Source organism: Pseudophryne corroboree, chromosome 3 (assembly GCF_028390025.1).
Source record: "Pseudophryne corroboree isolate aPseCor3 chromosome 3, aPseCor3.hap2, whole genome shotgun sequence".
Lineage (NCBI taxonomy): Eukaryota > Metazoa > Chordata > Amphibia > Anura > Myobatrachidae > Pseudophryne > Pseudophryne corroboree.
The window spans coordinates 704,506,684-704,520,362 of record NC_086446.1 but is presented as its reverse complement, the minus strand read 5'-3'; the positions used below and the strand labels follow the sequence as shown (position 1 = coordinate 704,520,362).

Below are 13,679 nucleotides of genomic sequence, written 5' to 3'. Positions count from 1 at the left end.
GCAAAAAAGTGTTTGAACCAGACCAAGTCGCCGCTCGGCAAAGCTGTAATGCCGAGACGCCTCGGGCAGCCGCCCAAGAAGAGCCCACCTTCCTAGTGGAATGGGCCTTTACCGAATTTGGTAACTGCAATCCAGCCGTATAATGAGCCTGCTGAATCGTGTTACAGATCCAGCGAGCAATAGTCTGCTTAGAAGCAGGAGCGCCAACCTTGTTGGCTGCATACAGGATAAACAGTGCCTCTGTTTTCCTAACCCGAGCCGTCCTAGCTACATACATTTTCAAGGCCCTGACTACATCAAGGAACTTGGAATCTTCCAAGTCATCTGTAGCCACAGGTACCACAATAGGTTGGTTCATATGAAGCCACTTTAGGCAAAAATTGAGGACGAGTCCTTAATTCCGCTCTATTCACATGGAAAATCAGATAGGGGCTTTTGTGAGACAAAGCCGCCAATTCGGATAACCGCCTTGCAGATGCCAAGGCCAACAACATGACCACCTTCCAAGTGAGAAATTTTAACTCAACCGTTTGAAGAGGTTCAAACCAGTGAGATTTTAGGAACTGTAACACCACGTTAAGGTCCCAAGGTGCCACTGGAGGCACAAAAGGAGGCTGTATGTGCAGCACTCCCTTGACAAAAGTCTGGACTTCTGGGAGAGAAGCCAATTCCTTCTGAAAGAAAATTGATAGGGCCGAAATCTGTACCTTAATGGAGCCTAATTTTAGGCCCATATCCACTCCAGTCTGTAGAAAGTGGAGAAAACGGCCCAGATGGAATTTCTCAGTAGGAGCATTCTTGGCTTCACACCAAGATACATACTTTCTCCAGATACGGTGATAATGTTTCGCCGTCACCTCCTTCTGGAATGCCTTTCCCAGCTAGGATTCGGTGTTCAACCGCCATGCCGTCAAACGTAACCGCGGTAAGTCTTGAAAAACGCAGGGCCCCTGTTGCAACAGGTCCTCTCTGAGAGGAAGAGGCCACGGATCTTCCGTGAGCATTTCCTGAAGATCGGAATACCAGGCCCTTCGAGGCCAATCTGGAACAATGAGTATTGTCCGCACGCTTTTCAGTCTTATGATTCTCAATATCTTTGAGATGAGTGGAAGAGGAGGGAACACATAGACCGACTGAAACACCCACGGTGTCACCAGGGCGTCTAATGCTACTGCCTGAGGGTCCCTTTACCTGGCACAATACCTCTGAAGCTTCTTGTTGAGGCATGACGCCATCATGTCGATTTGAGGAAGTCCCCAATGACTTGTTATCTCTGCAAAAACTTCTTGATGAAGTCCCCACTCTCCCGGATGGAGATCGTGTCTGCTGAGGAAGTCTGCTTCCCAGTTGTCCACTCCCGGAATGAAGACAGCTGACAGAGCGCTTATGTGATTTTCCGCCCAGCGAAGAATCCTGGTGGCTTCCGCAATTGCCGCTCTGCTCCTTGTCCCGCCTTGGCGGTTTACATGAGCCACGGCTGTGACGTTGTCTGATTGAATCAGAACCGGTAGGTCGCGAAGAAGATTCTCCGCTTGACGTAGGCCGTTGTATATGGCCCTCAATTCCAGCACGTTGATGTGTAGACAAGCCTCCTGGCTTGACCATAGTCCCTGAAAGTTTCTTCCTTGTGTGACTGCTCCCCATCCTTGGAGGCTTGCGTCTGTGGTCACCAGAACTCAGTCCTGAATGCCGAACCTGCGACCCTCTAGAAGGTGAGAACTCTGTAGCCACCACAGGAGAGACACCCTGGCCCTGGGGGACAGGCTTATTTTCTGATGAATTTGAAGATGGGACCAGGACCATTTGTCCAGAAGGTCCCACTGAAACGTCCTCGCATGAAACCTGCCGAAGGGGATGGCCTCGTAGGTTGCCACCATTTTCCCCAGTACTCGAGTGCATTGATGGACTGACACTCTTTTCGGTTTCAACAGGTCTCTGACTATGTTCTGGAGTTCCTGGGCTTTTTCCATTGGGAGAAAAACCCTCTTTTGTTCCGTGTCCAGAATCATGCCTAAGAAAGATAGCCGAGTTGTTGGAACCAACTGTGACTTTGGTAGATTCAGAATCCAGCCATGTTGTTGCAGCACTCTCAGGGAGAGCGCCACGCTTTTCAGCAACTGATCTCTCGATCTCGCTTTTATCAGGAGATCGTCCAAGTACGGGATAATTGTGACTCCCTGCCGGCGCAGGATCACCATCATTTCCGCCATTACCTTGGTGAAAATCCTCGGGGCCGTGGAAAGCCCAAACGGCAACGTCTGAAACTGGTAATGACAGTCCTGTACAGCGAATCTCAGGTACGCCTGATGAGGGGGATATATGGGGACATGAAGGTATGCGTCCTTTATGTCCAGTGACACCATAAAATCCCCCCCTTCCAGGCTGGAGATAACTGCCCGGAGCGATTCCATCTTGAATTTGAACTTTTTCAAGTACAGGTTGAGGGATTTTAAATTTAGAATAGGTCTGACCGAGCCATCCGGTTTCGGGACCACAAACAGGGTTGAATAGTACCCCTTCCCCTGTTGAACTAGGGGAACCTCGACAACCACTTGTTGTTGATATAGTTTTTGAATTGCAGCTAAAACTATCTCCCTTTCCGGGGAAGAAGCTGGTAAAGCCGATTTGAAAAACCGGCGAGGAGGCACATCTTCGAATTCCAGCTTGTAACCTTGGGATACAATTTCCATTGCCCAAGGATCCACGTCTGACTGAACCCAGACGTGGCTGATGAGTCGAAGACGTGCCCCCACCGGCGCGGACTCCCCCAGTGGAGTCCCACCGTCATATGGTGGATTTAGTAGAAGCCGGGGAGGACTTCTGCTCCTGGGAACTAGCCGTAGCAGGCAGTCTTTTCTCTCTACCCTTACCTCTGGCGAGGAAGGAAGAGCCCCGACCTCTTCTGGACTTATGCGACCGAAAGGACTGCATCTGATATTGTGGCGTTTTCTTTTGCTGTGGGGAAACGTAAGGTAAAAAAGTAGATTTACCCGCGGTAGCTGTGGAAACCAGGTCCGCGAGACCTTCCCCAAATAAATCCTCACCTTTGTAAGGCAAAACTTCCATATGCCTCTTTGAGTCGGCATCACCCGTCCATTGGCGGGCCCACAGGGTTCGCCTAGCAGAAATCGCCATGGCGTTGGCTCTCGAACCTAGCAGACCAACGTCTCTCTGAGCGTCTCTCATATATAAGACTGCGTCTTTAATGTGACCTAAGGTCAATAAAATGGTATTCCTATCCAGGGTATCAATGTCAGCTGACAAAGTATCCGTCCAAGCCGCTACAGCGCTACAAACCCAAGCCGACGCTATTGCCGGTCTGAGCAAGGCCCCCGTATGTGTATAAATTGATTTTAAGGTAGTTTCCTGTCTGCGATCAGCAGGATCCTTGAGGGCTGCCGTGTCTGGAGACGGCAGCGCCACCTTTTTGGACAAGCACGTCAATGCCTTATCCACCCTGGGTGAGGATTCCCACCGTAACCTGTCCTGCGCAGGAAAAGGATACGCCATAAGAATTCTCTTGGGAATCTGCAGTTTCTTGTCTGGAGTTTCCCAAGCCTTTTCAAATAATGCGTTCAGCTCATGAGATGGGGAAAGGTTACCTCAGGTTTCTTTTCCTTAAACATGTGTACCCTCTTGTCAGGGACAGAGGGTCATCAGTGATATGTAAAACATCCTTTATTGCAATAATCATATAATGAATACTTTTGGCCACCCTTGGGTGTAACCTCGCATCATCGTAGTCGACACTGGAGTCAGAATCCGTGTCGGTATCAGTGTCTGCTACTTGGGACAGGGGACGTTTCTGAGACCCTGAAGGGCCCTGTGACACAGTCAAAGCCATGAATTGACTCCCTGTTCTATCCCTGGACTCTGCTTTGTCAAATCTCTGATGTAATAAAGACACATTTGCATTTAAAACATCCAACATATCCAACCAATCAGGTGTCGGCGTTGCCGACGGAGACACCACAATCATCTGCTCCACCCTCCTCCTTAGATGAGCCTTCCGCTTCAGACATGCCGACACACGCGTACCAACACCCCCACACACTCAGGGATATATCTATATGGAGACAGTTCCCCAATAAGGCCCTTTGGAGAGACAGAGAGAGAGTATGCCAGCACACACCCAGCGCCACATCACACTGGAAACAAAATTCCCAGTTAAAACAGCGCTTTAAAATATATATATATATAATAAGATTTTACTTACCGATAAATCTATTTCTCGGAGTCCGTAGTGGATGCTGGGGTTCCTGAAAGGACCATGGGGAATAGCGGCTCCGCAGGAGACAGGGCACAAAAAGTAAAGCTTTTCCGATCAGGTGGTGTGCACTGGCTCCTCCCCCTATGACCCTCCTCCAGACTCCAGTTAGGTACTGTGCCCGGACGAGCGTACACAATAAGGGAGGATTTTGAATCCCGGGTAAGACTCATACCAGCCACACCAATCACACCGTACAACTTGTGATCTAAACCCAGTTAACAGTATGATAACAGCGGAGCCTCTGAAAGATGGCTTCCTTCAACAATAACCCGAATTAGTTAACAATAACTATGTACAATTTATGCAGATAATCCGCACTTGGGATGGGCGCCCAGCATCCACTACGGACTCCGAGAAATAGATTTATCGGTAAGTAAAATCTTATTTTCTCTATCGTCCTAGTGGATGCTGGGGTTCCTGAAAGGACCATGGGGATTATACCAAAGCTCCCAAACGGGCGGGAGAGTGCGGATGACTCTGCAGCACCGAATGAGAGAACTCCAGGTCCTCCTTAGCCAGAGTATCAAATTTGTAAAATTTTACAAACGTGTTCTCCCCTGACCACGTAGCTGCTCGGCAAAGTTGTAATGCCGAGACCCCTCGGGCAGCCGCCCAAGATGAGCCCACCTTCCTTGTGGAGTGGGCCTTTACAGATTTAGGCTGTGGCAAGCCTGCCACAGAATGTGCAAGTTGGATTGTGCTACAGATCCAACGAGCAATCGTCTGCTTAGACGCAGGAGCACCCATCTTGTTGGGTGCATACAATATAAACAACGAGTCAGATTTTCTGACTCCAGCTGTCCTTGCAATATATATTTTTAATGCTCTGACAACGTCCAGTAACTTGGAGTCCTCCAAGTCACTTGTAGCCGCAGGCACTACAATAGGCTGGTTCAGATGAAATGCTGACACCACCTTAGGGAGAAAATGCGGACGAGTCCGCAGTTCTGCCCTGTCCGAATGGAAAATCAGATATGGGCTTTTGTAAGATAAAGCTGCCAATTCTGACACTCTCCTGGCAGAAGCCAGGGCTAGAAGCATGGTCACTTTCCATGTGAGATATTTCAAATCCACCTTTTTTAGTGGTTCAAACCAATGAGATTTTAGGAAGTCCAAAACCACATTTAGATCCCACGGTGCCACTGGAGGCACCACAGGAGGCTGTATATGCAGCACTCCCTTAACAAAGGTCTGGACTTCAGGGACTGAAGCCAATTCTTTTTGAAAGAAAATCGACAGGGCCGAAATTTGAACCTTAATAGATCCCAATTTGAGACCCATTGACAATCCTGATTGCAGGAAATGTAGGAATCGACCCAGTTGAAATTCCTCCGTCGGAGCACTCCGATCTTCGCACCACGCAACATATTTTCGCCAAATTCGGTGATAATGTTGCACGGTTACTTCCTTCCTTGCTTTAATCAAAGTAGGAATGACTTCTTCCGGCATGCCTCTTTCCTTTAGGATCCGGCGTTCAACCGCCATGCCGTCAAACGCAGCCGCGGTAAGTCTTGAAACAGACAGGGACCCTGCTGAAGCAAGTCCCTCCTTAGAGGTAGAGGCCACGGATCTTCCGTGATCATCTCTTGAAGTTCCGGGTACCAAGTCCTCCTTGGCCAATCCGGAACCACTAGTATCGTTCTTACGCCTCTTTGCCGTATAATTCTCAATACTTTTGGTATGAGAGGCAGAGGAGGAAACACATACACCGACTGGTACACCCAAGGCGTTACCAGCGCGTCCACAGCTATTGCCTGCGGATCTCTTGACCTGGCGCAATACCTGTCCAGTTTTTTGTTGAGGCGAGACGCCATCATGTCCACCATTGGTCTTTCCCAACGGGTTACCAGCATGTGGAAGACTTCTGGATGAAGTCCCCACTCTCCCGGGTGAAGATCGTGTCTGCTGAGGAAGTCTGCTTCCCAGTTGTCCACTCCCGGGATGAACACTGCTGACAGTGCTATCACATGATTCTCTGCCCAGCGAAGAATCCTTGCAGCTTCTGCCATTGCCCTCCTGCTTCTTGTGCCGCCCTGTCTGTTCACATGGGCGACTGCCGTGATGTTGTCCGACTGGATCAATACCGGTTTTCCCTGAAGCAGAGGTTCTGCCTGGTTTAGAGCATTGTATATTGCTCTTAGTTCCAGAATGTTTATGTGAAGAGACGTTTCCAGGCTCGTCCATACTCCCTGGAAGTTTCTTCCTTGTGTGACTGCTCCCCAGCCTCTCAGGCTGGCGTCCGTGGTCACCAGGATCCAATCCTGTATGCCGAATCTGCGGCCCTCCAATAGATGAGCACTCTGCAACCACCACAGAAGAGACACCCTTGTCCTTGGAGACAGGGTTATCCGTAGGTGCATCTGAAGATGCGACCCTGACCATTTGTCCAACAGATCCCTTTGGAAAATTCTTGCGTGGAATCTGCCGAATGGAATCGCTTCGTAAGAAGCCACCATTTTTCCCAGGACTCTTGTGCATTGATGTACAGACACCTTTCCTGGTTTTAGGAGGTTCCTGACAAGCTCGGATAACTCCTTGGCTTTTTCCTCCGGGAGAAAAACCTTTTTCTGAACCGTGTCCAGAATCATCCCTAGGAACAGCAGACGAGTTGTCGGCATTAACTGGGATTTTGGAATATTCAGAATCCACCCGTGCTGTTCTAGCACTTCTTGAGACAGTGCTAATCCCATCTCTAGCTGTTCTCTGGACCTCGCCCTTATTAGGAGATCGTCCAAGTATGGGATAATTAATACGCCTTTTCTTCGAAGAAGAATCATCGTCTCGGCCATTACCTTTGTAAAGATCCGAGGTGCCGTGGACAATCCGAACGGCAGCGTCTGAAACTGATAGTGACAGTTTTGTACAACGAACCTGAGGTACCCCTGGTGTGAGGGGTAAATTGGAACGTGGAGATACGCATCCTTGATGTCCAAGGATACCATAAAGTCCCCCTCTTCCAGGTTCGCTATCACTGCTCTGAGTGACTCCATTTTGAACTTGAACTTCTTTATGTACAGGTTCAAGGACTTCAGATTTAGAATAGGCCTTACCGAGCCATCCGGCTTCGGTACCACAAAAAGAGTGGAATAATACCCCTTCCCTTGTTGCAGAAGAGGTACCTTGACTATCACCTGCTGAGAGTACAGCTTGTGAATGGCTTCCAACACCGTCTCCCTTTCGGAGGGGGACGTTGGTAAAGCAGACCTCAGGAAACGGCGAGGTGGATCTGTCTCTAATTCCAACCTGTATCCCTGAGATATTATCTGCAGGATCCAGGGATCTACTTGCGAGTGAGCCCACTGTGCGCTGTAATTTTTGAGACGACCGCCCACCGTCCCCGAGTCCGCTTGAGAAGCCCCAGCGTCATGCTGAGGCTTTTGTAGAAGCCGGGGAGGGCTTCTGATCCTGGGAAGGAGCTGCGTGTTGCTGTCTCTTCCCTCGACCTTTGCCTCGTGGCAAATATGAATAGCCCTTTGCTCTCTTATTTTTAAAGGAACGAAAGGGCTGCGGTTGAAAAGTCGGTGCCTTTTTCTGTTGGGGAGTGACTTGAGGTAGAAAGGTGGATTTCCCGGCTGTAGCCGTGGCCACCAAATCTGATAGACCGACTCCAAATAACTCCTCCCCCTTATACGGCAAAACTTCCATATGCCGTTTTGAATCCGCATCGCCTGTCCACTGTCGCGTCCATAAAGCTCTTCTGGCCGAAATGGACATAGCACTTACCCGTGATGCCAGTGTGCATATATCCCTCTGTGCATCACGCATATAAAGAAATGCATCCTTTATTTGTTCTAACGACAGTAAAATATTGTCCCTGTCCAGGGTATCAATATTTTCAATCAGGGATTCTGACCAAACTACCCCCGCACTGCCCATCCAGGCAGTTGCTACAGCTGGTCGTAGTATAACACCTGCATGTGTGTATATACTTTTTTGGATATTTTCCATCCTCCTATCTGATGGATCTTTAAGTGCGGCCGTCTCAGGAGAGGGTAACGCCACTTGTTTAGATAAGCGTGTTAGCGCCTTGTCCACCCTAGGAGGTGTTTCCCAGCGCTCCCTAACCTCTGGCGGGAAAGGGTATAATGCCAATAATTTCTTTGAAATTATCAGCTTTTTATCAGGGGCAACCCACGCTTCATTACACACGTCATTTAGTTCTTCTGATTCAGGAAAAACTATAGGTAGTTTTTTCATACCCCACATAATACCCTGTTTAGTGGTACCTGTAGTATCAGCTAAATGTAACGCCTCCTTCATTGCCAAAATCATATAACGTGTGGCCCTACTGGAAAATACGGTTGATTCGTCACCGTCACCACTGGAGTCATCGCCTGTGTCTGGGTCTGTGTCGACCGACTGAGGCAAAGGGCGTTTCACAGCCCCTGACGGTGTTTGAGTCGCCTGGACAGGCACTAATTGATTGTCCGGCCGTCTCATGTCGTCAAACGACTGCTTTAGCGTGTTGACACTATCCCGTAGTTCCATAAATAAAGGCATCCATTCTGGTGTCGACCCCCTAGGAGGTGACATCCCCATATTTGGCAATTGCTCCGCCTCCACACCAATATCGTCCTCATACATGTCGACACACACGTACCGACACACAGCAGACACACAGGGAATGCTCCTAATGAAGACAGGACCCACTAGCCCTTTGGGGAGACAGAGGGAGAGTTTTGCCAGCACACACCAAAAGCGCTATATATATATCAGGGATAGCCTTATAATAAGTGCTCCCCTATAGCTGCTTTGTTATATAAAAATATCGCCATAAATTTGCCCCCCCTCTCTGTTTTACCCTGTTTCTGTAGTGCAGTGCAGGGGAGAGACCTGGGAGCCGTCCTGACCAGCGGAGCTGTGAGAGGAAATGGCGCCGTGTGCTGAGGAGATAGGCCCCGCCCCTTTTCCGGCGGGCTCGTCTCCTGCTATTTTGAGAAATCAGGCAGGGGTTAAATATCTCCATATAGCCTCTAGGGCTATATGTGAGGTATTTTTAGCCTTTATAGGTACTCATTTGCCTCCCAGGGCGCCCCCCTCCCAGCGCCCTGCACCCTCAGTGACTGCCGTGTGAAGTGTGCTGAGAGGAAAATGGCGCACAGCTGCAGTGCTGTGCGCTACCTTTAGAAGACTGCAGGAGTCTTCAGCCGCCGATTCTGGACCTCTTCTGTCTTCAGCATCTGCAAGGGGGCCGGCGGCGCGGCTCCGGTGACCATCCAGGCTGTACCTGTGATCGTCCCTCTGGAGCTTGATGTCCAGTAGCCAAGAAGCCAATCCATCCTGCACGCAGGTGAGTTGACTCCTTCTCCCCTCAGTCCCTCGCTGCAGTGATCCTGTTGCCAGCAGGAATCACTGTAACATAAAAAACCTAGCTAAACTTTCTCTAAGCAGCTCTTTAGGAGAGCCACCTAGATTGCACCCTTCTCGGCCGGGCACAAAAATCTAACTGGAGTCTGGAGGAGGGTCATAGGGGGAGGAGCCAGTGCACACCACCTGATCGGAAAAGCTTTACTTTTTGTGCCCTGTCTCCTGCGGAGCCGCTATTCCCCATGGTCCTTTCAGGAACCCCAGCATCCACTAGGACGATAGAGAAATATATATATATATATATATACATACATACATATATATACACACACACATACTCACTGCGCCAATTAAATGTGCCCCCCCCCTCTTTTTTGCCCTCTGTCACCGTGTTCAGCAGGGGAGAGTCCGGGGAGCCAGCTTCTCTGCAGTGTGCTGTGGAGAAAATGGCGCAGGTTAGTGCTGGAGGATCAAGCTCCGCCCCCTCAGCGGCGGGCTTCGGTCTTGCTCAAATTTCCAATACTGGCGGGGGCTTATTTTATATACCGTCTCCGCAGCATATACATATGTTAGCCAGTCCCTAGAGGTTTATTCTTGCTGCCCAGGGCGCCCCCCCTGCGCCCTTCAGTGCCCGCTGTGTGTGGGAGCAATGGCGCGCAGCGTTACCGCTGCACGTTACCGCTGCACGTTACCTCAGAGAAGATCTGAAGTCTTCTGCCGCCTTTGAGGTCTTCTTTCTTCTTATATTCACCCGGCTTCTATCTTCCGGCTCTGTGAGGAGAACGGCGACGCGGCTCCGGGACGAACAGCGAGGGTGAAACCTGCGTTCTGACCCTCTGGAGCTAATGGTGTCCAGTAGCCTAAGAAGCAGAGCCTATCATTTAAGTAGGTCTGCTTCTCTCCCCTCAGTCCCACGATGCAGGGAGCCTGTTGCCAGCAGTGCTCCCTGAAAATAAAAAACCTAACAAAAGTTTTTTTCAGATAAACTCAGGAGAGCTCCCCTGTAGTGCACCCAGTCTCCTCTGGGCACAGGATCTAACTGAGGTCTGGAGGAGGGGCATAGAGGGAGGAGCCAGTGCACACCCATCTAAAGTTCTTTATAGTGCCCATGTCTCCTGCGGAGCCCGTCTATACCCCATGGTCCTTACGGAGTCCCCAGCATCCTCTAGGACGTAAGAGAAAAAGTTATATTCTCAAAAACATCAGTCAGCAATTTTGTGCACCAAGGCGGATTTCTTTTTCCCAAAATCTTTTGGAAATTGTGTGGGGTATACCTGTATCTTTGGTCCTATGTAATTCTGAAGTATTAAAGACACCAGCATAAATATATATTAAATAAGTATTTGAAGGGGACACAGTCAGATTTTATTCATATACAGATCATAATTCCAGTGCAGTGATCACTTTCTTTTGGTACAACCTTGTGGCTGTGACCGGACAACTGTAATGCTGATAAAGTCTCAACTTCCATTCAGAGAATTAAACAGTCCTACAGTATAACATTGTGCTTGCATACATTCCTGAGCCTGTTAGTTGCGCAGTAGACGGCTGCACGGGTAACACTTAGGGGGATTTTATTTTAACTAAACTGCAGGTTTTCAAAACCGTTGCGGTTTTTGACTGCAGAATTTAGAACAGCAACTACCATGTGATTGCCTATTTCAATGCTTTTGTGGCAAGCGTAAGTTAAATATAATGGTGAATCAAAGTTGAATCTGCGGTATTAACTTTACAACACATTGCGTTGGAAGGAAATACATTTTTTGTTACTGGTCCACTCCTTTAAACTACTTAAGATTCCTGCTTAATATACTGTAGATCAGGGGTGGCCAATCAGTCATCGACAAAGAGCCAAGAAAAATCTTTGGGCATGCCAAAGAGCCGACACCATGTGCACGCCAAAGGCAAGTGTGCAAAAATGGGGCATGGTCTTGTGCCTGCTAGCTCACGCCCATTATAAAATACATTGAAAAAAACAGGTCCAAAATAAAATACATAGAAAGGGACAAATCCACATAAAATACATAAAAAAAAGCCAGATTCAAATAAAATAAATTTTAAAGCAAGACTAACCTAATACACTTAAGTTCCTCCATGTGTCACTCCAGCCCCCCATGCCACTGTAGTAGCCCTTCATGTGTCCAGCAGCCCCTGCTCCAAACCCAATGTGGTCCATGCTGAGGTAGTTGTAGTCCCCCTTTGCTTGCCAGTGGGTTCTCACCTAGTATCCAGCTCCCTCAGTCCACTTAGTGATGCTGGCACTGTGTGCCCGGCTGGAGCACAGTGGTTTCGGGGTCTTTTGCAGTGACCTGACCTCAAGTGTCAGGAGCCACATCTGAATTAATAAAGAGCCGCATGCGGCTCAAGAGCCACTGGTTGGCCACCACTGCTGTAGATTATCGCTTTCATTATTGACTATTCATTATGCATGAAATTTTATACAGAAATCCTTTCCGTGGATTGACACATCTCACTTACCCGCAGATACATTTGAGTCTGTGACTGGCTGAGAGGCGGGGAACTGGCATTACTTAGCAGAACGGACTGGGTGAGTGTTGTTGCGCTGGGGGCGGTGACATTCTGGGCACGGCTCAGTAGCTGTCCCGATGAGCTGGTTGACAGACTGGCCTGCGGAGGAAAACATGAAAGGAGTTATAAAATCTACCAAAAACACAGAGCTCTTCCCGAAATACATGGTTATATTTGCTAAGTGAATTTGCAAAGTGACAGATAAACAGACAGTAAGGAATGCATTGACTCAGTAAATTGCAATCCCATTATCCAAGGTTATGTCCCCTTCAATGTATTCCACTTACTGATCCTTGTGTGGTGCTCGTTTGCTGATTGGAAACTGTATTGGGAGAGGCAGCCTGGCGGGTAGCAGCAATGGTAGCCTACAATTGGGAAAAAGAAAATCAGCCAATAGTCGTTTTGTGCCCAAAAAATTGAAAGGGGACTTGATTTGTATGTCTAGACCTTTAAACCTAAGATCCAAACTCATTAGAACCAGCAAGACACAACTTTTAGAGAGAGAGACAGAGAGAGAGAGAGAGAGAGAGAGAGAGAGAGAGAGAGAAAGAAAGAAAGAAAGAAAGAGAGAGCGAGCGAAAGAGCGCAAACCTTACTTGCAACAATTGGGCTTCCCAAATTGTACAGAACATACCAGCTCATGTGACACTAATCCTACTCATTCCATAGAGTTCCTATGTGAGGGCAGATAGAAGTGAGCAGTACTCCTACTCACAGACACTCAATCATGCTATTGTTCTATGTGAGGCTTGCTCCTTCTGTATATGTAACATAGATATTCAGGCTGACACACTGAGCCAGAGAGGCACAGGCTGGCATAGAATGGGGAGAGACAGACTGGCAACATATTAATATGCTGGTTGGCACACAACAGATATAATTACAGCATACGTTGATGATCACATGACCTGGTATAAATGAGCTGAAGGATGAAAGGCTGGTTTAGCAGTGCACTGTGGTTCATTTAAAGTATGATCTTCCATGGAAATTTTGTGCACTGGACGTTTTTTGCACAGACACATGGAAATATCTTTTTATACACAACTCATATTTTACTTTTGTCATTTGCTTAATCCTGACCTAACATATGTTTAACTTGCATTTTAGGTTTAGTGGTCATTGAAATCAATTACTACTTGACCAATTGCTAAAATGGGATTTCTACAGAGGATGTTTTTTTAATTGCACTATTCAGCCAACGCACAAAGTTGCATTCACGATACACTATATGGACAAAAGTATTTGGACGCCTGACCATTACACCAACAGGGACTGTTATGACACTGTATTCAAATACATATAATTTAACATGGAGTTGGTCCCCCTTTTGCAGCTATAACAGCTTCCACTCTTCTTGGAAGGCTTTCCACAAGATTTTGGAGTGTATCTATGGGAAATTGTGCTCATTCATTCTGTAGAGCATGTATGAGGTCAGGCACTGATGTTGGACAAGTAGGCCTGGCTCGCAATCTCCGTTCCAGTTCATCCCAAAGGTGCTCAATGGGGTTGAGGTCAGGGCTCTGTGTGGGCCAGTCAAGGTCTTCCACAATGAACTTATCAAACCATGGGCCTA

The 13,679-nt window shown here is 48.2% G+C and overlaps 1 protein-coding gene across 4 annotated transcripts in view; it reads right to left on the bottom strand.

The window, feature by feature from the left end:
- The window catches only part of PHC1 (polyhomeotic homolog 1), a 142,997-nt gene that overhangs the window by 46,132 nt on the left and 83,186 nt on the right, over positions 1-13,679 (bottom strand). For all 4 annotated transcript variants that reach the window (XM_063962090.1, XM_063962091.1, XM_063962092.1 and 1 more), the window contains exons 4-5: positions 12,394-12,471; positions 12,056-12,205 (exon numbers count right to left, since the gene is read on the bottom strand). In XM_063962090.1, the coding sequence (XP_063818160.1) occupies positions 12,056-12,205; positions 12,394-12,471 (228 nt within the window). The remainder of the gene's footprint in view (positions 1-12,055; positions 12,206-12,393; positions 12,472-13,679) is intronic.